We start from the raw sequence: 24,291 nt of genomic DNA on the forward strand, positions 1-24,291 counted from the left end.
TTCCTCACAGCCTTTAACTTTTTCTATCCTCCTAATCAAGTCTCTGGAGTTCTTAAACCAGACATGGCGGTTTGGCAGATTTGGGTACACAGACGCCAGAAATCAATGGAAAGGTCTGAAGAGTTGGAGAGACTCTGAAATTACTCAGGGCCTCTGCTTCCTTCCACAGCTCCATGTTAAGCCATAAGAAGGCATCAGATCAGTCCCCAAACATATATTGCATGATGGAGTGAGTGCCCAGAGTCAAAGGAGAAATCAATACATGACACCTGAAAATATAAAATGATCAACTCCAAGTTGCCCAATACATCACATTTATCCAAGTTAGTTTATAGTTCTACCTTACCCAGGAGATTACAAACACTCGAGTGTGCCAGGTTGAACTCTCTAACTCTTTTTGTTCACTACTTGCATTCATTCTACGGTTTAAAAGGTCATGCTGAACACCCACTCCTGTGAATAGACTCATTCCAAAGCAACAACCTGAGTGGGACCCATGTTAATCCACTCATGCAAACTTTCCTTCCCAGCTCCGTCATACGCAATCCCCCAACAGAAGACCAATTATATCATTAGGCTCTCAAGGTTGGTTGACTGATTTTTATTAAATCAAGCCAAAAAGAATAATAAGTCCCCAAAACCTAGGAAACACTTTTGTCTTCAGAAGCTTGAAGTCAAAATCTCTTTGTAGGAGAGAGTTTCTTGCGAGACCTCAAAATGAGTAACGATCTGCACAGAAAGAAGCCAGAAATCAGAGCAACAAGGGCTTAAGGATTAATACCAATGTTCTGACTTACAACCAGAAAAGTATAGTTCCCTAGGGCAGACTACAAAACTCAGGCAAGACAGGCTACGAGTAGCCGGCCTAACAGGGCACCGCCTGTGCAGGCTTCAGGTACAAGCCCAGGGATGCTGTGATCTACACAGAAGGGCTGAGCAGGTTCAGACAGGGATCTAGAGGTTTTATTTTTCTGACTACAAAGTAAGCCATGGAAGAGAAGGAAATATGAAAAATATTTTTACAAAGTATAAATAAGCATAAAAATCACCCTAAGCATGGTAGTTTGGGGTCAATAACTACTAACATTGACATTTTTTCTTTTAGTGCTTTTTCTATACAATTTTACATATAGATATTTTTACATAGATTAGATTAGATTAAATGTGGACATTATAGTACCTTTTTTACTCAGTATCATCAGCATTCCCACATGTCATTAGGGACTCCTGTAAACATCATTTTTAGCAGCTACATCATATTCGAGTATTAAGTAAGCAAACAAAAATCTGCCATTTTTCTTACAGTTTGAACATTTACTTACAATTTGTCTCCATTTTTATAACTAAGGCTATGATAACACTTTTGTGCATAAATCTTTGTCTGCATCTCAGATTATTTCCTAAAGGACAATGTCGAAAGGGTACAATTCATATTATTATTATAATTTACATTTACTGAGCTCTGAATATACATTGGGCAAAATATTAATTATTAGAAACACATAATTTCATTTGAAGAGAAAAAGTAGGCAATGTTATTATCCCCATTTTATAAATGAGGAAACTGAGACTCTGAAAGGTTAAGTCATTTGCTTACACATATCATATACAGACTAAGTCCAGAGCATACAATTTTAAGCACTACAAGCATGAAAAAAATGTAAAATTCTTAATTGATATTATAAATTTTATTCCAGAAAGTTCCTATCGATTTGTATTTCAAGAGCCATTTATGAGACTGTTTCATCATAATTTTGCCAGCACTAAGAAATTTAAAAACAGTAAACCAACCTTGGCTAATTTGGTTGGTGAAAATTGGAGTTAGGTCATTGTTTTACTTTGTGTTTCTTTTATTATAAGTGAGGTTAAGTAGGAAAAAAGTTTTTTTTCATTGAAACAACAAAAACATTCAAATGGCTACTATACTCCTAAAATTTTCAGCATGGTGGGGGAAATGATTCTGGATGTATCATTTTAATTGAGTATTTAATATGCACAATCAAATAATAAACTGAGGTGTCAATCAGTGAGTTCCTTCCTCATCCACTGTCACCATCCCCCATTGGACTAGGAAGCATAGGGTCATCATGTGTTCCCAAAGCTATCAAAATCAGACCTACAAAGACACTATACTTATAGAACCCAGGGCACAGGAGATAGAAAGAAAAAAAATTGTCCTTTTTGTTTGGTAAGACAAGGTGTCCCTCTGTTGCCCACACTGGAGTACAGTGGCAAAATCATATCTCACTGAAACCTCGAACTCGGGGCTCCAGGATCCTCCTGCTTCATTCTCTTGAGTAGCTGGACCTATAGGTGTGTACCACCAGGTCCACCTAATTCTTTTATTTTTCATACAGACAGGAGTCTCACTATATTGCTCAGGCTGGTGTCAAACTCCTGGCCTCAAGCAATCTTCCCTCCTTGGTTTCCCAAAGTGATGGGATTACAGGTATGAACCACCTCACCTGGTCAAAAAAGTTCTTTAATGTGCATTGGAACTAACAGACCCAGGCCCTCCCCCACCAACACAATCCCTACACTCTCCATCTCCCTACCCCAACCTAAAAAACCTTCAAACTGAAGGGGAAGAAAAAGCAGAGGGACCATTCCCTTTGCTCCTGCCTGCCCCTCTTATGGAACAGGCTGGAAGTAACCCAGTAGAATGTTCAAGAGTCCCATAGTAGAGTGGACTTGGGCTATGTTTCTTGCCTTAAAGAGGGCGGTCTCCAAATTTTGTCGTGGGGACACAGTGTGCTGAGCAACCTGAAAACATGGTGGACACTGAGGTGGAGGACTGGCATGAGACTGTTACAAACGTCCTGTCGAATGCTACAGGGATAATGATAGGGTGCCATGAAAGTACATAGCCGGGGTACCAACTTAGTCCAAGGGCCAGGAAAGACCTCCCAGAGAAGGCTGAGACAAGAACACTGGTGGCAGTTAGCTGCAACAGGAGCAGGGCAGCAGGAGAATGTTTGGAAAGGGTTCCAAGAGGAGGGAAAGCTTAGGCAGACCAGCAGTTGAACAGAACAGGATGCCTTCAAGGAACTGAGAAAAGTTCAGCATGGCTGGATCTTAAAGAACACACAAAAGAGCCACTCAGAACCTGGGTAGGCCAGTTTTGCAAGACATTGTAAGTCAAGAAAAGGAGTCTGGATTTTATGGTAAAGGCAATTGGGAATCTCTCTCTCTCTCTCTGTGTGTGTGTGTGTGTGTGTGTGTGTGTGTGTGTGTGTATGTATGTGTCTTTTTTCAGTTTATTTACCAAGGTCTCTGTGCTTTTGTTATAGATTTAAATGAGAATTTTTTTTATATGAAAGGCAACTCATGTTAGGAGAAGACATTAAACCAAAGCAGAAGACTAACAATCTAAGAAAACCGACATACAACAGCTCTTGCCATGAAACCCTTGCTGGAGGAGGAAAGCAGGCTCCTAACTGTTCTCTCCCCTCCTCCCCTCCATTACATCTGCAGAAGCCCCTTTTCTGCCAAAAACGTCCCTCTGCTGAATTGTTCTCAAGGGGCTTATGCTGGAGTAGGCCTATTAAGAATATTATGATGCAAATACATGAAAACTATTGTGACCAGGAATGGAGATCCTTGAGAAAGAAGAAAAACACACTTGTGGTTTGTCTTTGCATGACTGGGGAAGACCTTTTCACTCATGGTCAGTTCTCAGAACTCCTTTTAAAAGGAAAACAAAGTGGAATTTGGCCAAATCAGTGGTACCGAGTAGGTAGCTCCCACACAGTTGTTAGAGGGGGGAAAAGTTATTGGAGTAAAAATACTGGGAAATCGTGGAGAATTTGAAGGCCCACGAAAAAGGTCAATATGGGTTGCATCACCTGGTTTTCAAAATCCACTTCAGGCCAGGAGAAAAAGGGAGCTACTCGGCTGCATGTGTGACAATTTCCAACTGCCTTGTCAGTTACAACTGGAGATAATAAAAAGACAGAACTACCCCCATGGCCAGCCAAATGTATTAATTATACAATCTAAACATAATTAAGAGGTGATATGAGCCCCACATCTAGGCACTGTGGGAGGTAACTATGTGACCCAATAAACTGCTATGACACCAGTCATTTTACTCACAGTAAAGTCTATGGGCATATTTTCTACAAACTAATCTGATTTGGAGGTAACTCTTGAATTCTTCTTATTTGGTAGTAACCGTCTGATGAGCCCTCTAATTCAGATCTTTGATGGGCCCACACCACAGAAGCACATCTGTCAGAAACTGTGTCCTTAAAATGGCAGCATCCTCAGAGAGACCAACAAATTCCAGGGTGAATTCCCCCTAAAATACTCCAGTCTGCCTTCCATGCCTGTTCCTGCCCACAGGTGATACTGAAAACAATTTCACAGGACACAGTAGAGGAAGTGTATACGGTCACTGCTTAACTTGTATCAGACTGCAGTTACTAAAATAAGGGAATTGAATTTCCAACCCACCACTCTAGCAGCTTCTGCAAGGATTAATGTCCCATCCAAAAAGCCCCATCTGTGCAGTAAGGCATCTGCATCTGACCTTCCTGCCTGTAATCAAAAAAAGGGAGGCTGACCTCAAATAGGTTTAAATAGGGAGCGTGTATCCGTTAATTCCTTAAAAACAGTGCCTATTCTGGAGCCTGTCTCTCAGATTCCTCCCGCTACTACTCAGCAAGTAAATTCTTGTTTGTCACTATTGCAATTACAGTAGAGTCTTTAAATATAAGACTCATTAAGAGTCACAAGGAAAGAAGAGAGGCCCAGGATACATTTATGCTTAGGCTGTTTCAGATTACTGATGTATAATAAGTATGTGGGGGGGGGGGGCACAGATGGAATTCCAGTTGCTTGTATATGTACCTCCTTGCTAATAAATGCAGTAAATTAGCACTGTAAACAAGCAAATTAATAAGCACATTACAAGGTAGCCTGAAGACGGAGTATTAGCTCCAGCTGAAATAAATGCCTTTATTGTTTTTAAGCAAGCAGAAGATTCCAATTGTTTTCTAAATATGCACAGCATGTAGACATGCTAGAAATTTAAACAGATAAAAATATTAATATTTTGACTCAGCAGCTGTAGAATCCTCTAATATGTCACCCTGCAGCTGTGAGGAAATTGCATGTGGTCATCACTACGTGATGCTTTCTTCAAATCACAAAGGCTCTGCTTCAAGGATCAGTGAGGATTACCCAAAATCATGATGGATGGAAGCACATGGCAGTGAAATAATTTATTTCATGTCTTTGGAGCAAAATCAAAAAAGCTTGAAAATATTAAAGTAAATGTGTACTGTCGACGCAATGGCTTTGGATATTGGTTTTATGGAGCAGTGACTCCTTAGCTGATAAATAATGACCTATAAAGACAAATTTAGACACACAGTGAGATTTTTAATAATGTCCTGTCAGTCCATTAGGTTCTTAATGCAACGACATTAAGTGCATTTGGAAGCGGTCAAAATAATCAGCACTTGTAGCTGTTCTTCGTCAGGTGAAAAAGAAATGATTTCATGCCAAAACTCAGGGCCTTTAAAGGGCATAGAATTTGAATTCTAATACCACTTTTAAAATTGAAAAAGAAGCATCCTATCTCTTTCCCTTTTGATCATTACTTTGTGCTCAGCCCACCCGTAAGCTCTTAGAAATCATGTATTGTTTTTAGAGGCTTTGAATTAGTACAAAAGCTACAAAACAAAACAAAACCAACCAACCAAATGAGACTTCCTTCTTCAGTGTCTGTGGCTATTGTTTTACTCTTAAAAAACTAACCAAATAAAACATGACAACAGAATGACCTTCATGTTATAGGGCAGTGATTTCTACCCAGTGTTGACAAACTCACCAATGTGTCGGGAAGCTGCCGTAGGAGCCAAGGAAACAGCTTGATGTGGGGAGGGTAAGGGGAGGTGGGGAGTCGCAGTGTCAAATGTAAAAGCAAAGCTCAAGGTTTTGGTGCCAGCTTGCACTGCCAGCAAGGTGTCATGAGCATCACTCTTACCATGTATCTTGAAGCTTTGTATCCAATTTATGTTTTACTCAGTTTAGCTCCACAATAGAAAACAGTTCACTTCAATTAACACTTATGGCAAGTCAGCTGAGTATGAGGCACTGTGGAAGGTACTATACGATTGAATCAGACTTGAATCCTTCTCTCAGGATGCTTAGGAAGCGATGACCAAAAAAACAAAACAAAACAAAACAAAACAAAACAAAACAAAACAAAACAAAACACACGCACACACACATACACATCCCAAATGCAACAGGTGTCAAAGAAGGATCAGAGGATATTTTATCCAAAGTGAATAAGAGGAACTTGAACTTGAGTGCTTATTTGATGTTTGCAGATGGTGCCAGTTGAGGACATCCTTGTTAGAAGGCAAGAACATGTAACAGCACAGAGGCACACAGGAACAGAGCAGTGTGGCGTGGGGGAGAGAACCAGCATGGCTGGAGCTTTGGACATTCACTCGGAAACCAAGGAAATCAGGGACCTTGAAAATCAGGGTGAAGGATTTACAGCTAATGCAATGGGCAATGGGAAGGCATCGACAAGTTTTCAGTGTCAAAGAGTGTTTTATAAACCAAAGTTGTTATCCAAGAAAAGTTCTCCTCCCTCATCTTGGGAAGGACTAGGAGAGCTTTAGTGAGGAAGACCCTCTAGCAGAAAGAGAAAAATGAGGCTGTCATCTAAGAAAGAAGAGCTTATGGTTTTTGCAGCAGAAACAGAGATACGCAGTATCTATGAGATATGGCAGTGATTGCAGTATGGAAGAGGGGTTGTCAAGAAGCAAAGGTAACTAAATGGTTTTGAATTGTGCCAATTGAAAAATCAGTAGTGGGTAGACAAGGACGTCAAGAGAAGGAAGAAAAGCACCTGTGGAGGTGGGAGGGATGAAGATGAAGGGTTTTCTTTGCAGTTTTCCTGTGATCAGATGTCCAGCAGGAAGAGAGAAATGAGGATCTGGAGGGGATTATCACATGCACTTGGGATGAAATCTAAGGAGAAAATAGAAATGAAGATTTAAGCTGTGAAAGACACAAGGGCCCTGGAGGAAAGAAGATGGGAGAGGAAGAGGAGCAGGAAAAATGAAGAGAAAAGGAGGGAGATGAATGTGTAAGCAGAAGAGGAAACACCTGAGTGGAGAGATCAGCTCAGGAAGGCAGATGGCCTCTGGGACACTGGGGGAGGAGCTCCCTGGGGCAGAATGAGGGAGCTCCTTTCTCAATGGAAGGAAAAAGAGGTAATAGAAGAGAAAGAGATATTTGAGGAGAAAAGATGAAGTTTGTTTGTTTTGTTTTTATCAGATAATATAAATCTTCTAAACAAAAAAGAAAGCAGAGTTGTAGACTGAGAGTGAAGAGAGTGTGTAGGGAGTGTGTGGGAAGGCCATGAGGGTCAAAACCACAAAGCATCAAAAAGAAGTGAATAAAATGATGTCAAGAAGCAAGAGAGGGTCTTAAGGAAACTAGATCAGTGATGAAGGCTGATGACACAGTGATCACATATGTGCCCTCCGAAGTGCACTCCTTGGATTCAGAGCCCAGCTCCAGGGCTTACTAGCTGTGACACTTTGGGTAAGTGGGTTAACATCTCTAATCTCATCTCTAATCTTATCTTGGCCTGTAAAATGCAGATGGTACTAATCACAGGACCAACTTCCTGTGCTTGCAGCCAGAATTAAATGACATAATATATGTGATGAGCTGGCACACAATGAGTGTTCAATAAACATGAGTTATTATTCCTTATCTGTAGTGGGCCCAATCAGAATTGACGTTGACGCTGATGCTCATGTTTGCAATCAATTCACTGTTTTTACCTATTAAAACTAAGCCACAGAAATTCACAGGTGTGTAAAAGTAGGTAAGTGTAGCCTTAGCAGTTTTGCTATCTTCAATACTGAAGAGGATAACCTGTAAGTCTCAATTCAGCTGTGTTCTTTCAACATACACCCACAAACACTTTCTCTGCAATTCAAGCCCTGACCTACAGTTATTAGGAAGAAACAGCAATCCTGACTTCGTTGGGAGCTTTTACAAGCTGAAAGCTTACAAGTAAGGTCCCTCTCTCATTATGAAAGCTAGGGAAGGTATTGTTTGGTAAATGTCACATGAAGGAGAAAATACAAGATTTTTTTTTCTTTTTTAATTTAGGAATGACTCAATTTAAGCATAGCTCATGTTCTTTTTTCCTAAAAGGAAACGCTCAAAAAAATAATAAATGCCTTGAAATATTCAATCATCCCTTTGCAAAGAGATTGATCTCTTAAATAAAACAAAATATGAGAGAACAAGAAAGAGACAATCACTGAAAGTTCTGTAGAGAGGGTGGATATGCAATTCATGGTTCAAGCAATAAGAGATAGGGTGACAAGATGAGAAATAAGAAAAGAAAGTGCATTACAAAACACAAAAAAAGAAGATAAGGAAAATAAAGAAGCAAGTGTTAAAAAAATAGAAAACACAAGCAAATTGAAAAAAAAACACAGAGATAGAAGAACAGGACTAGATGGAATAAAGAGGAAGGTGAAAAAGAAGAGATAAGAACCAAAATATGACTCACACTAAGAAGAAAGATCCTTATCGTAATTATCATATGAGGCATTAGAAGAGGATTTGACATGAGGACAGCTGATTCAAGTCCTTAATTCTACCCAACAGTTCTTGACGACCATCCAAGTGCTAGCTTGGTACTCTACTGAGTCTTAATTCACCAGTCAACAAAATGGGAATTACTAGCATTTCCAGTTCTGCAGGGGGGCTTCAGGGGATGATTAAAGGAGAAGATCCATGAGAAAATGCTTTGAAAATTATAAAACTTTATAAACACACCATTACTAGTATTAATGATGACATGAAACACATATCTAATCACAGCTGTAGCCTTGGAAGTCATGGACCAACCAGTAAATCTATCTCCTGCTTTTTACGGCCCAGATCCACAACAGGAAAATGGCCAAATTAAGTTACCCAAACACAACGGAATATGACTTAGGCATTAAAAATGACAATTATGTAGATTCTTCCAATATTTGCCAACATATGGAAATATGTCATTTAAAGTGATATTTTAGAGAACAGAACAAAGAAATACCATAGCTGTTGACTACAACTGAAAACCATGCACGTATGTATATATTGGAAAAGATTAAAGTAAATGTGGAGTGATATAAATTATTAAAATTTAGTATGCATTAATGTTTTTCTTTGAAGTTTATTCATTTAATAAGGATCAAATATAATGGGAATGCATGTACACATGGCAGTCTAAATTACCTTTCTCAGCATTTAAAACAGACTAGCAAGTTCGTGCAATGTTTCCCAACAACGCCTCTCCAAGCCACTCTATTTATCACACTGACTTTTAATCCACCAATCAAGTAATCCACCTACCAATGCGCTTTTTAATTCACCAACCAAAAAAAAAAAATCATTCTTGAGCCCTGATTGTGTGCAAGCAATTGTACTTGCATCATGGAGTACAAAATGGTTGAGTATGTGGACTCTGGAATCACATTCTCTGGGTTCAAATCTTGGATCAATCATTCCTGACTTATATCATTTGGAGTCAGTACCTAACCTCTGTTAGACAGTTTCAGTTTCCTTATATGTAAAACTGGGGATAAAATTAGTACTTACCTTCGAGGATCATTGTGAATGTTAAATGGTAAAATGCATTCAAAGCAATTAGCACAGCACTTTTCATATGATAAGCCCTCAGAACTGGCACCTATTATTAGATACCCATGAAAAGATCAGTCACAGAGAACGTGAGCTGATCAAAGCCCAAGTGCTAGGTAAATGGTAGAAATAATCAGCATACTAGAAATTCTAACAGGGGAGTTGCCAAGAAGAAGCTGGTCCTGGAGGGGGAGGAATCTGAGCCAGGCATTGAGGGATGGATGGGTAGGATTTGCTGATCAAAATAAGACAACAACTGCTACATGTTTAAAGTTTATGGCTCTTTTCTTCCTTTCCATTTATAACTGCAGAAGCAGCCACAGCAAGATGTAGGGCGGTGCCAACCCACCTCCCCCGCACGGTAGAAGCTGCTTTAAAACAGAACTAGCTCTCACTTCTCTGGCTTCCAGTCACTGTGTCTGGAGGGGAGACAGAGAGCTGGTGCCCTGGCTCATACCAGGCTCCCCCCAGGGTTCTTAATTATGTTCAACTTGAACTGGGTTTTTCCCCCTGTTATTCAGTGCTGCAGTTGTATCAGCTTATTCCAAAATAAAGATGTGTTGCTCTTTAAATTTGAGCAATTTTACTTTTTCACCACAGTTTTAGGGCCCTTCTTTCAGAAATGGTGACAATAAATGGGAAAAATCATGGAAAGGACTAAAAAGTGTTTATTTATGATGTGGAAGAAAAATGTTAACAGCACTGCTCTTCAGCAGGCAAAAAGGTGGCAAACACACACCTCCTTGGGTGACCTCTCTGCCTGCCCACAGAGAAAAGAAAGAAGGTAGGGTAGAAGGGAGAGAGAGAGGGAGGGAGGGAGGGAAGTCAGTTGGTCCACAACCTGCATACAGGTTCATGAGTTTCTTTTACCTTTAGGGGGTGCAAACCAATTGTTCAAAGTATTAATATCAGTTAGTTCAGGACTTCCAAAATATTGTTCTGCAAACCACTGGCTAATCCTTTAAGAGGCTATAATAAAGGGAAGGGGTCTTCAATTCAATGCTTGGGAAATGATGTTTGGCCATCTTCATCTTAAAGATTCACAGCACACATTTGCATTTTTAAGGTTCTCAGAAATCCTGCAATAAAGAAAGTTTCTTACCTTTATGTAACCGAGTCAATCCCAAATTTATCTGGCCAGGAGGATTTTTGTTTTTGTTTTTGTTGCATGCAACACCTATTAACCATTGTTTAGAATTTGAGTTCTGTGGAATAGGAATACAGTATGAAAATACTCACAGTAATATTTCTTTACTGATATTTGTCTTCTTTTGCTTACATTCTCACACAGATTTGTGGAAAGAACAAACCTACATTTAAAAAAATACTTCATAAACAATAACAAATTTTTAATCCCCCAGACTTTCACTACCCAAAAAAAAACTATTTTAATTTTTCAGGTCTTCCCCTCTGCAATATTACCCTTGATATTATCTTCTTTCTACATAAGAACTCAAAAACATAGCCATCCCATCAGGCAGTCCACAAAACTCACAGCATTTTTTTAAAAAATGCAACTGCATGTGGACATTCCCCCACTCGCCGGTGTTTATCTGTTTTCCTTTTAATTCTTACCCTATTCTATGAACAAGAGGAAGCTTTTAGCTGAGAAAGAGAAATTCAGAAAGCACCTCAGGCTTTGGAGTTTTCTGTTAATGTTGTTGAGATGTGGGCAAAAAAAAAATTTTTTTCTAATCTATGACAAAAGAAAACCTGGCTTTCCATAGAAAGTAACTGTTTCGCCCACAATTATGCACAGCTGCCTCTCACCTCAGTTCATTTATCTTTGTTGAAAACCTGCAGCTCTGGCCTAAATCTCACGTACTTTATATTTGTTTTGATAGACTTGGAGGAAGAAACCCCACACATATGACATCTCCATATGTGAGACACGCTGAGGTTACTGGACCTGCTCCCAGGATGGGTTTACTCTTGGCGGTGTGCTGGATTTGATGTCATTTTCTTTTTTAAACAGCTAAGTACAATTAAGAGGTCTCTGAGTCAAATAGAGGATGCATCCTGAGAGGAAACCCTACCACCCTGGAGGTGCTCGGACATACACGAAAGAGCAGGCAGAGAGGGTCCTTCTCCGGGACTTCCCATGAGCTAGGACTGCCCAAGGACACGGAGAGGATATTCCACTGCCAGCCCCGCACTAGGTAGATTATCCTCGGCTTTGCCTGTCGTCACATGGTTTCTCCTAACACCTTCCTGAGTTTAGATAAAAGTCACCTAAACATTCTATGAGGTTAACTATGACCTGACTGAGGCAATACTTTAGTTAAAAACGAAACAAAAAACAAAACAAAACAAAACAAAAACAAAACAACTCCAGGACTTTAGGTTCAGGGCAACACTGAGAGAGCAGACAAGCTCCTAGTAGCTAGAGTAAGAAACCTGTCCACTTATACCTTTAACCTCCGCCTGGAGAGACACTCTGGGATGTCCAACTGTCACCCCAAATTCAGCTTGGCCAAATTCAAGCACACTGTTTTCCTCACTGCCTCCTAGATCTATTCCTACCCTTGGTAAATGGTACTCCCATCCCTCGAATTTCTGTGACTAGAAACCTGGAAACTATCTACAAAGTTCCTTCTCCCTTATCCCCCAGGGCTGAGGGAGCACCAACCTCTGTTGCTTCTATTACGTTAAATCATATGAAATTGCCACTCGGACCATTTTTGCAGACAAAACAGCAATCTGAGATGAGCCAACCTAACATACTATTAATACCTGGTGAAATCATGTCCCTTTCTCTTTATCCCCTCAGCAATGTTCTCATTAAAGGATTTCTCTCATCTGGATTTCTGCAGCTACCTCCTAAAGAACTTTCTGCCTCAGTATTTTCTTCCAAGCCATCTTCCGCAGATCTTTCTCTTCACAGAAATGCAATTGTGACGCTTCCCAGAACCTTCAGGGCATCCCCACGGGTGTACCAAGGCCCCACAGACCAGTCCTGCTCCCTCCCACTTCAAGTCTCGCCACTCTCATAGGACTCAACTCTTTATGGGTGTCTCAATAGATAACCCTCTTTGGCCCATTTTCTGAAATGTTCTGCCTCCAAAGCTCCACATTCCTCTAATTCTCACTCACCTTTAAAATCTCAGTTGTGACATCCTCCGGAAAGCTTTCATACCCACTCCACACACTCACATACACACACTCCAGTGTGGGTCAGGGTCCTGTCCCATGGACTCATCTTATATCCTGTGCTGTGCACAGAGTACCACAGCAATATCATACTAAACACCCACTCCCTTCTGTTGTGGGCTGAATTCGTCCCCTGAAAATTCATGTGTTGAGGCCGTATCCCAGTACCTCAGAGTATCTGTAGTTGGATATAGGGCCTTTAAAAAAAAAAAAAAATAGGTAATTAAGTTAAAATAAGGATATTAAAGGATGGGCCCTGATCCAATGTGACCAATATAGTTATAAGAAGAGAAGATTAGGACATGCAGAGAGAAATGGGCGCATGTGCACACAGGAGGCAGCAAGAGGGCCACCATCTACAAGCTAAGGAGAGTGGCCTCCGAGGAAGCCAAGCCTGTGGGCACCTTGATCTTGGACTTCTAGCCTCCAAAACTTGGAGAAAATAAATTTCCATCATTTGAGCCACCCAGTCTGTGGTATTTTGTTATGGCAGCCCTAGCAAACTAACACTTTCATTCACTCAAGAGTCTATTTCTTGTATGCAAGCATCATATCTGATTTGTCTTTACATCCCCAGAGCCCAGTACAATGCCTGGCATAGAGCAAAGACTTCATAAATGTTTGATGACTCTGTACATGATTGATTGTATTGCAATGCTACAGAGAAAAGTAGAGGTGTTTAGATAAGTCATACATTTAGTGAAAAAGTAAACTTTGGGGTCAGCACAGTTCTCTGAAAGTTCAATAACTGAAATTACTGATCAAACTTTTCTATAATAAATACTATAACACCAGTCTTTAATCAATAAATGATTTCTAAGCACCAGACAATGGTTACCTCATTTAAAACCATTACTTAATACACCGAATTCCCAGGACAGCCAAGATTTTCCTTCTCAGCTTATTTTGGTAGGACCTTCTCTTCTAGGGTTGGGGGCTTCCAGAGTTGTTTAGCTCAGTCCCATGATTCTCCTTCTAAAGGTTCCCTATTAGCCTTAAAAAATTAACGCAAGTCCTAATTACCTAATGTACTATCAAAGAACACTCTGGACATTAGAGAGAACAGAGCTCATTAAAAATTAAATTTTTCTAATCTCCTTATATAAACATGTATTTTTTAAATATGCCCTAGCATAAAATTTTTAGGGCCCACATTCAGAGTTAGATTTTAAATAAAAAAGCCATCATGAAGGATATAATTCAGGTCCTACCTTCTAACTCTTCTCCCTGACTCTAATCTGTCCTTATGTTAGTCCATTTTCCATACAAGTTGCAGATTTCGTGCCTTAAGACACCCTTAGTCAAGCTATAGTCCTCTCCAAAACTCTCATGGCCCTATTGCTCACAAGATCTAGTCAAAACTTTTTGGCCTGAAACTTTGAACTTTCTATACTCTGGTTTGAACCTAAATTTCCCAACCATTTTAACTAATATGCTTTAATATCAACCATGTTTTTCACCCAGGTTAGATGACTCACTAGTCATGAGGGGCCCACGTGCTATACCTGCTGGGCCTGTCTCCTGGTGAAACCATGCTCAGAAAGCCCACCAGATCTCCCTCTGTCTCACAGGATCCTGGTTATTTTTCTGGAAATATTTTGGGTTCCGCCCCCCCGCATAATGCCTTCCATGTCTTGTTACTTCTCCCTACCTTGAACTCCTACAGCCCTTATTATTGGTTGGTGTTACTGTCCCTAAATTGCTTTGTACCATTTGTTAACTACACTTGTGTCTTTGGTTCACCTCCTTAGGTAGCCTAGAAGACCTCTGTATCCCCCTCAAACATCAACTTGGCACCTTGTGCTCAGTGGGTTCTCAGTAAATATCCACCAATATGCTTTAGCCACGTAGGGAGCCAATTAATTCTCAGAGTAGCTGCTCCTCCATGTCTTAAAGTGATAACAAGTAGCTAAACTCAAACATACAAACTGTAATAACAACCCCTTCCATCCCCAAATTCTCTTTCGGGGATGGGCACTACTATCTCCCATTTTTCCCACTTTCCAAGACAGTCCTGACTATGACTGACATCACTAGCAATAGACTCACATCCTACAACTGACAGGGGTTCTGATTAGTCTGAATCCTGGACTCTGAGTTTCCACTTTTTGTTGCACCTAAAATGCTTGCACAGTCTCTACACTTGGGCTTCTGCTCTGAATCCAGCATTCTGGGCTGCAGCCCTGTGCTTGACAGTTTGGTTTTCTTAGGATATAGACCTTAATACCAAAATGTCTAGTCTTTACTGTCATGTGCAAAAACAAATGGCTCACCTGGACCATGGTACCACCAGCCACAAGGAACACAGCCAGTGACTTGCTGTGCCCCACCCCACCCTCAATCCACCAGACCGAACAGCTGATATGTCGGTGCCATCCCAGACTGAATGTGCCTGCTGGATACTGTGATCTAGACAACTGGCCACGCCTCCTCCCTGCTCCAGGACAAGCCTGACAGCCTGGTCAACCTCTCAGCACACTTTCTCACCTTTCCCTTTTGCCCAGGATCCCCTCAGTTCAGCCCTTCTGAGCTGAGGCAACAGCTGCTAAAGGTGAAGCTCTGCAAGTTTGTCCCAGAGTTTGAAAAAGTGAATCAAGAAATGTACAATAACCCATTACCCAGTAAATTCTCCTCCCCGGTCTATAGGCTCTTTGGTGGTGGAGTCATTGTCTCCTTCATCGTTTTCCTGGATTCTGAGCATTTGACCATTAGTAGGCACTCAAACACACACACTTGTTGTCTGAATAGATAGATGAACATAAATGATGTCTGGTCCCAACATTATTCAAATTTCAGACTGCTTTCCTAATTTTTTTTTTAGATCTGAGTTCTAAAATGAGGAAGAAAAAAAATCCCATCTCCTAAGGCAACTGATCTACTTTTAGGTTAATCTCTCAAAAATTTTGTGTCTGGGGCTGATGGCAAAGATTCTCCACAGCAAGAAGCAGGACAAAATGCAGACAATAGAAAGGAAGGCTTGGAGTGACTTATTTTCAGAACACTTTTTGCTATCTTAAGAAGAAGTTTTGAATGCATATAAAGTTGCTATTATCATCACTTCATTCTTCATCAACATGAGAGTCTGAGATTTTCAGGATCTGCAAGAGTATTATTAGAAGTTCTATTTAAATCCACAAGTATTTACTAAATGCCCAAGGAGAAGCAGTAACATGAGTTTCCAGACATGAGACAAATGTCTCCTATAAAAGAGCTCATAAACTGAGGACAAAGAGCCCCCTTAAGCCTGGTATGAAGAGCCCCGGCAGCTGCCCAGTGATTTCCGAGGAGTCCACAGGAGTTTCACTCACCAGCACAGTATCCCACGAGGTTGAGGAACTGCTCTTCCCTGCAGCTGGTCCTGCAGTTACCATTGGTAAGAGAGACGTGAGGGTAACAGGAGATGCAGTCAGACTCCAACGGCCCATGGCACTGCCTGCAGGTTGGGTGACACTCTGGCAGGGGGACGAAAACCAGGATTGGAATTAGCAGCTCAAAATGTATAGGTGTGAAGTATTTAATGCATTCCACAAATTACATTAAAAGCAGACCTCCAACTCTAATCATCTTTAGAAGATTCCTGAGCAAGCCTGGCACACCCTTGGACCTGACCTAGAGACTGCATTTCTGATGTCAAGGGGACTACTGTCCGTGAACACAATACGGAATCTAGAACTATAAATATGTGAGAAATCGGCCACACATTCCAGAGGGATCAGCATGATCATCCCCATCTGTGTAAGGAAGTTCAAATCATAGTCACAGAGCAGAAGCATGAGTGGTAGGACTCCCTGACCCTGACATACCATGACTCAAAGAATGAGTGGGACAGGGAGAAGAAGGGGACATTTTACTTCTCAGAAATTTCTAGCAGATGATGGGGGAATCCATACACAGCAAACTATACTGCAACTTCTCTCTAGAGTCAGGGGCCATCCAGGCACTCCCTTCAAGCCACCACCACCACTGGGATGCTTATTTTATCAGCAATACTTAATTTAAATACAAAGAACAGAAGAAGTCCTCTTGCTGGAGGTTCTCGTGAGCTGCCTCTGAAGTTCAATTCCTTACAGACAAAGTTATGCCAAAGCTATGTCTTCTCCAGAAAAAACACCAAATTAACAAGAGATACAACACTGAAACAAACCAAGTGAGTCACGGTAAGGTGTAAGCAATAAGGATAAGGGTGGCAAAGAATCAAAGGCGGCTGCAGCTGCGGCTGCACTGACGCTGCCAAGGAGCAGCAGGAGCAAGCACCTGGAAGCAGATGTAAGAACTTCTCTGCCAAGGACAAGGAGGTCTAAGCAGGTCTGAGTCCAAGAGGAGGGGTTGTGAAGGGCTGGAGCTGGGTAGATCTTGCAGCAACTGATGAATTCCCTCCTGGCACGCGGCTGGTGGGAAGCAAAGGCACAGATTTCAAGTAAAGTCAACAGCCTCTGGATTCTGGCAAAAGGCCAAGAGAAGATAAGGAGTTGTTTAAGGAAAAAAAAAAAAAAGCAAGCAAGCAAGAAAATGAAATGCTGATTAGAAGGATAGCACTCTCACCCCTTCTACATTCCTGAGGCTCTCAATGTTGAAAGTGCCTATCCAAAAGACATAGCATTCTCTGGATGATTTCCAACACCCAGTTCTTCCTCCCTATCAGAATATTTCCAGTGACCTGGGTGCCCTGATGCTTATGGTACCATCCATCTGCTGGCTCCCAGCAGAAAGAGGCATGGACAGAGAAGAGCTAGAGCTATCCAGACTTTCCTCCCCTAAACAATTTTATACATACAAAAACCAGCTGGGCTAGGATGAAAGCACCTAAGGATAGAAACAGCTCTCAAGGGCAATCCTAATGACAAAGAAACCAGGAACATTCCCCCACTGAGCTTGACAGAGTATTTAAAGTAAAGCAACTCACCAGGGGACTGCAGAGATTAAAAAGACAGTTAGAAAAAGGCAAAAAATTCCAGAACAAATATAATATTGATCTTCAATCATCTAAATTTGTGTTCATTCTAAATTACTTCTTTGAAGTTTAAGGCTAGATGAATGTAACAAATATTAATTTATTTTAAAAACATGTCATAAGTTTATTACATTTACTGACTCCAGAAATACATGTGATATAATTTCATATTAGTGGGCTTTTTCCTATCAGCTGGCCCCAACAGTCTATTTTTTAGAAATAAAAGAGAAATCATAATAGAATGTTTTTTTTCCTGTATATACCAAAAAAAAAAACAAAAAACAAAACAAAAAAAAAACACCACACACAGAGCTACAATAAAGTCCTTAAATTTTAGTAGTGTGTCAATTCCAACAAAATTCTGTACTAATCCCAACTAGTGATTTTCAAAATCTCTGTCACTGAAACATAAAGGTGATCTTAAAAAACATACTGGACTGACATGTTAAAGAAGGAAGTAAATACCTCCATCTCCTTTTGCTCTATTCTGCTATAGCCCGGGAAAAGTGGGGCTAGGAAGTGCACAGTTACCTGTACCAAATGCTTGATTCCATACAAGTGCATTAACACCCAAGGTAGCTTGTCTCCATGATGAAGATAATCAAATCCATCCCTAACTGTGTGCATAAGCCATTCCTCCACTGAGAGGTGTATTCTGTTCCTTCACCCACCCAAATATGGGTTATCTTGCTTTGACCAACAGAATATAGCAGAAGTGACAGTGAGACTTCTTAGGTTAGGTGATAGGCAGCTTGCAGTTTCTGCTTAGGTCTCTTGAAATACTCATTCCAGGAGAAGACAGCTGACACATTAGAAGACTGACTAGCTGAGATTGCCATGCCATGAGGAAGCACAATTAGCCACGAGAAGAGGCCTCATAGAGTAAGAGATTGTTGACCAATCCAGGTGACAGACATGTCAATGAAGAGCCCACCTGCAGGATCTGAAGAAAGAGCTGCCCAGCAATCCTCAGAACTGGGAAATATAACAATTGTTGTCTTAAGCCACAAATTTGGGGTGGTTTCTTAGGCAACAATTGAAAACCAGAGCAGTACCTCATTAAGAGGGAGAAAGTAGAAGATCATCTCCCTAGTGTCCTCAAGTGTCCCAGTTGCCAAATTTCATTTCTTATGTGAAAAGAAATGGAGCCAGATGCAGTGACTCACACCTGTAATCCCACGACTTTGGGATGCTGAAGAGGGAGGATTGCTTGAGGCCAGGAGTTCAGGACAAGCCTGAGAACAAAGTGAGACCCTGTCTCTACAAAAAATTAAAAAAAAATTACTTGGGCATGGTGGTGTATGCCTATAGTTCCAGCTACTTGGGAGGCTAAGGTAGGAGGATAACTGGAGCCCAGGAGTTCAAGGCTATGATCATGCCACTGCACTCCATCCTGGGTGACAGAGTGAGAATCCATCTCTTACAAAAAAGAAAAAGAAATAGAATAATATGCAGCCATGAAAACGATAAATATACACACAGGTATCTGTATATATAACTTTTTATCACATAGAAAATTACTTATGACAGCCAAGTGTGGTGGCTCATGCTTGTAATCCCAGCACTTTGGGAGGCTGAGGCAGGTGGATCACGAGGTCACGAGATCGAGACCAGCCTGACCAACATGGTGAAACCCTGTCTCTACTAAAAATAGAAAAATTAGCTGGGCGTGGTGGCATGGACTTGTAATCCCAGCTACTCAGGAGGCTGAGGCAGGAGAATTGCTTGAACCTGGGAAGCGGAGGTTGCAGTGAGCCAAGATTGCACCACTGCACTCCAGCCTGGTGACGGAGTGAGACTCCGTCTCAAAAAAAAAAAAAAGAAAAAAGAAAATTGTTTATGACTTTATGTTTTGAAAAAAATATAAAATATAAGGCCGGGCACAGTGGCTCACGCCTGTAATCCCAGCACTTTGGGAGGCCGAGGTGGGCGGATCACCTGAGGTTGGGAGTTTGAGACCAGCCTGACTAACATGGAGAAACCTCATCTCTACTAAAAATACAAAATTAGCCGGGCGTGGTGGTGCGTGCCTGTAATCCCAGTTTCTCGGGGGGCTGAGGCAGGAGAATCGCTTGAACCCGGGAGGCGGAGGTTGCGCTGAGCCAAGATCGTGCCATTGCACTCCAGCCTGGGCAACAAGAGCAAAACTCCGTCTCAAAAAAAAATAAATAAAATAAAATAAAATATAGCTCTAATTTATTCTCAATTTTGTAACAGCATGCATAAAAAGTAGATCAAAAAGGAATCGATCACCAGGGTAAGACTTGTTGCTTCTAAGATGTGGCATAATCAGTTATCTTTATCCCCAAACCCCCATTTATTTTTCCTATTCTGAACTTTCAATCCTTCTACAATGAGCACATATATTTTTAATAATCAGAAACATAAACTTTTAAACTTTTTTAAAAAACCACAGGCTGGGTACAGTAGCTCACATCTGTAACCTCAGCACTTTGGGAGGCCAAGGTGGGAGGATCACTTGAGCCCAAAGTTCATGTCTAGCCTGAGCAACACTTTTTTCTACAATAAAAAATTAGCCAAGCATGGTGGCACATACGTATGGTCTCAGCTAATCATGAGGCTGACGTGGGAGGACTGCTTGAGCCCAGGAGGCCGAGGTGAGGTTGCAGTGAGCTGTGATCACACCACTGCACTCCAGCTTGGGCAACAGTAGAACCTTATCTCTCTCTCTCTCTGTCTCTCTCTCTCTCTTTAAGCCATAGCAACAAAGACTTATGCTGAACTAAGTTCTAGTTCTTTTAGGAAATAAAGGTCATTATGTAGTCCATGACAGGAGTTATTTATTCAGATCATTGTCTTCCAGGCAAGAGAAAACCAAGTTCAGAGTTTATTCAAATATTATAGTTTCTAGGGTAAAGCTGATTCTAATGTTTTATTTCCACGCTTCCTTACTGAAAGAACTAAATTTCACTTGTTCCCCTCCCTCTATACTTTGAGCCTGCAAGTTCAAGACAAGGATTTACAGCTGAATCTTAGTCCCTGGTATGACAAGGTTCCTAATTACAGTGTCTGGCTATGCTCTGAAGACAAAACATGGTCATAGGCAACGTGCCCCAGCACGTTACATACTCACCTGTGCAACTACCTTCCTGGTGAAAGTAGCCATCTGGGCACTGGGAGAGGCACTGCCCATCCAACAGCACATGGGAAGGCCCACAGTCTGTGCAGTTATGTGGGCTTTTCCCTGCACATCTTAAACAGGACTGGTGGCAAGCTGGGGTAAAGACAAAGCAAAGGAGACAATCAGGAAAGCCCCACGTGACACAGACAGTAACTCTATCTCTCCCATTAACATTCCTGGGTCAGAGTATGTTCTGTACATTCACTTGGTTTTCCCAGGGACAGGTCGCACATCTCACACTTCTCTCTAAAGGCAATCTCCTGCAAAGCAAGCATTTGTGGAACCCAGATTAAGTAAAGCACACATGCCTCAAAACAGAAATAAACATTTACAGAATCATACATTTCTTTCTTCCCAAGTTCCCATTCTCAGAGAATGTCAAATAAAAAACAGGAAGCCAGAAAACAGTTCTCCCTCCCTTGGGACAGCTCTCTATCACTAGATACTCTGCTGCTTATTGGGTTGCTCAAATCAAAGAGAAAAGCTGGTGAGAGCTTCACTTACTGATTTCACATAGGTTTATAAAGAGCCTACTCTATGATGGAGACTGGGCATACACAGATGAGAATTGCCCAACATGTTGCGCTGCTCAAACTAGTTGCTACAACAGACATCCAAGCAAGCTACTGAAATAGAATGAATGAAAGACGGAGTATAGCACAGAGAATAAGAGCATCACAGCATAGCTCCATGTGACTTTGACTAACTCATTTCTCAAGGCTCCTGCTTCCTCATCTATAAAACAAGGATCCAAACAGAACATACTGCATGGGGTGTTGTGGACACTAATTGGGCTGATGCATGTGAATTCTTAGGATGGTGCTGGACACGTAGTGAGGGCTTAATAAATCTTGGCTATAAGCATTAACATTAAGTGCTATGTTAGAACAACCCACAGGTGAAAACAGACTAAAGGCAAGGAGAAAGAAAACATCTCTGCTTGCTTTCATCGGACCTTTAATGATAAAGGGGATATTTGCATGACTTCTCAAGGGTAGCCATTGTCTTAATCATGCCTTTTTATTTTCTATATTTTTGATTCTTTGACACCTGAAACCAAGCAGATTTTGGAGAGACTGGCCCTTCCCAGGCTATATTCCTGGAGATAGTAAATAATTTCCTTGGGAGCATGTCTTTCATATGCAAACTAACTAATCCAGAACTCACACTCCCACCACCTCCCTTATCATACTCTTACACTCCAGGCTACTATTCTTCTGCCTTGGGGCCAGGTACTAGACAACTAGAGACAGTCTCTATACCTCACAGACCACTGTAATTATCCCAACTAGCCAATCCTAAGCCTGCTTACCCTACTTCACCCATTCCTTTCTACTGACGTTAGAATGAAGTCTCTTGCCCATGTTCCCCCCATCACCTCTGCCTCCTGACTGACCCTGGTGCTCCCGTTTGTGGCCCTTTATGCCATGAGGTGCCCCTTCCTCTTCGAAGCTGTGAGTAACAAACTTTTCAATGGCAACAGTCTCCTGATCTTCTGGCCTCAACACATCGGAATAATAAAAACTACATGTTAAAACAACCAGCCATTTATCTCCAATCATTCATTTGTCATTGAGCCTCAAGTAGCTTCAAGTACTGGGGATACAAAGATGAGTAAGACGAAGACCTGGTTCTTCATGCAGATAACCCTATGCATTTCAGGCCATCTTCTGCCCAATGGAAAAGATCCACCAGACTGCAGAGACACCCTCTGAGTACATTCACTGTGCCTCAGCTGGTTTGGAAGGACCAGAAGTGATTTTTCACCACTGAGATCGCCATTGCCACCAACCCCTAATAAAATGTAACATAGAATCTTTAATATATATATGGAGCTAATGTTCAGCTGGGATGTCCTGGTTCATCAGTACTGGTGGTTAAAGTATTGAACTACTTCCATGCAGGTTGGTATATGGCTGTTACCCTAAGCCTTCCAGTGCTCTGCTGCAGCCTTGACCCCACCCCTAGCACCCTGCCCCACTCATAGCCTGACACCTACAGGCTAATACCCATACCAGGAGATTCCCAGGACTCTGCTCCTGAACTGAGGTCAATGCCATTCTCACTAGGCAGTGCCCCTGCCTTACTGGTTAATAGACATTTTGATCATCATCCCTGGATATACTACAGAGCTTTATTCAAGAGTACTTTTTAGTATATGATAAACAGAACCTAGAGACCCATATTTTTAATTAATGTTCTTTTTCTTAAATTAAATTTTATTTTTTAAGATTATAAAACAGCCCTATTATTGGGGAATCTGCCCCGATATTCATGTAGGTTCTTTTCTATTTTCCTTAAGCATCGGCCAGCTTGAGAAATAAAGGGACAGAGTACAAAAGAGAGAAATTTTAAAGCTGGGCATCCGGGGGGAGACATCACATGTCGGTAGGTTCCGTGATGCCCCACAAACCGTAAAACCAACAAGTTTTTAATTAGGGAGTTTCAAAAGCGGAGGGAGTATACGAATAGGGTATGGGTCACAGACATCAAGTACTTCACAAAGTAATAGAACATCACAAGGCAAGTGGAGGCAGGGCAAGGTCACAGGACCACAGGACCCAGGTGAAATTAAAATTGCTAATGAAGTTTCGGGCACCATTGTCATTGATAACATCTTATCAGGAGACAGGGTTTTGAGAGCAACTGGTCTGACCAAAATTTATTAGGTGGGAATTTCCTCTTCCTAATAAGCCTGGGAGTGCTATGGGAGACTGGGGTCTATTTCAGCCCTGCAGTCTCGACCACAAGAGACGTGCACGCCCAGGGGGGCCAGTTCAGAGACCCACCCCCAGGCACATATTCTCCTTCCCAGGGATGTTCCTTGCTGAGAAAAAGAATTCAGCGATATTTCTCCCATTTGCTTTTGAAAGAAGAGAAATATGGCTCTGTTCCGCCCAGTTCACCAGGGGTCAGAGTTTAAGGTTATCTCTCTTATTCCCTGAACAATTGCTTTTTATCCTGTTCTTTTTTCAAGGTGCCCAGATTTTGTATTGCTCAAACACACATGCTGTACAATTTGTGCAGTTAATGCAATTATTACAGGGTCCTGAGACAACATACATCCTCCTCAGCTGACAAGATTAAGAGATTAAAGTAAAGACAGGCATAGGAAATCACAAGGGTATTGAATGGGGAAGTGATAAGTGTCCATGAAATCTTCACAATTTATGTTTCAAGATTGCAGTAAAGACAGGCATAAGAAATTTAAAAAGTATTAATTAGGAGAACTAATAAATGTCCATGAAATCTTCACAATCCACATTCTTCTGCCATGGCTTCAGCTGGTCCCTCCATTTGGGGTCCCTGACTTCCCACAACATCTCTCCCTTTCTTTTTATATAAATGTGCCATGGCGATGAAGGCTTGT

General features: G+C 41.3%; 1 protein-coding gene across 1 annotated transcript in view; it reads right to left on the reverse strand.

Annotated features, from left to right (window-relative positions):
* Positions 1–24,291, reverse strand: part of FRAS1 (Fraser extracellular matrix complex subunit 1) — a 461,949-nt gene that overhangs the window by 185,604 nt on the left and 252,054 nt on the right. The window contains exons 19-20 of the mRNA XM_032149306.2: positions 20,874–21,014; positions 16,137–16,280 (exon numbers count right to left, since the gene is read on the reverse strand). Coding sequence (XP_032005197.1) covers positions 16,137–16,280; positions 20,874–21,014 — 285 coding nt within the window. The remainder of the gene's footprint in view (positions 1–16,136; positions 16,281–20,873; positions 21,015–24,291) is intronic.

Source organism: Hylobates moloch, unplaced genomic scaffold (genome assembly GCF_009828535.3).
Source record: "Hylobates moloch isolate HMO894 unplaced genomic scaffold, HMol_V3 SCAFFOLD_2, whole genome shotgun sequence".
Classification (NCBI taxonomy): Eukaryota; Metazoa; Chordata; class Mammalia; order Primates; family Hylobatidae; genus Hylobates; species Hylobates moloch.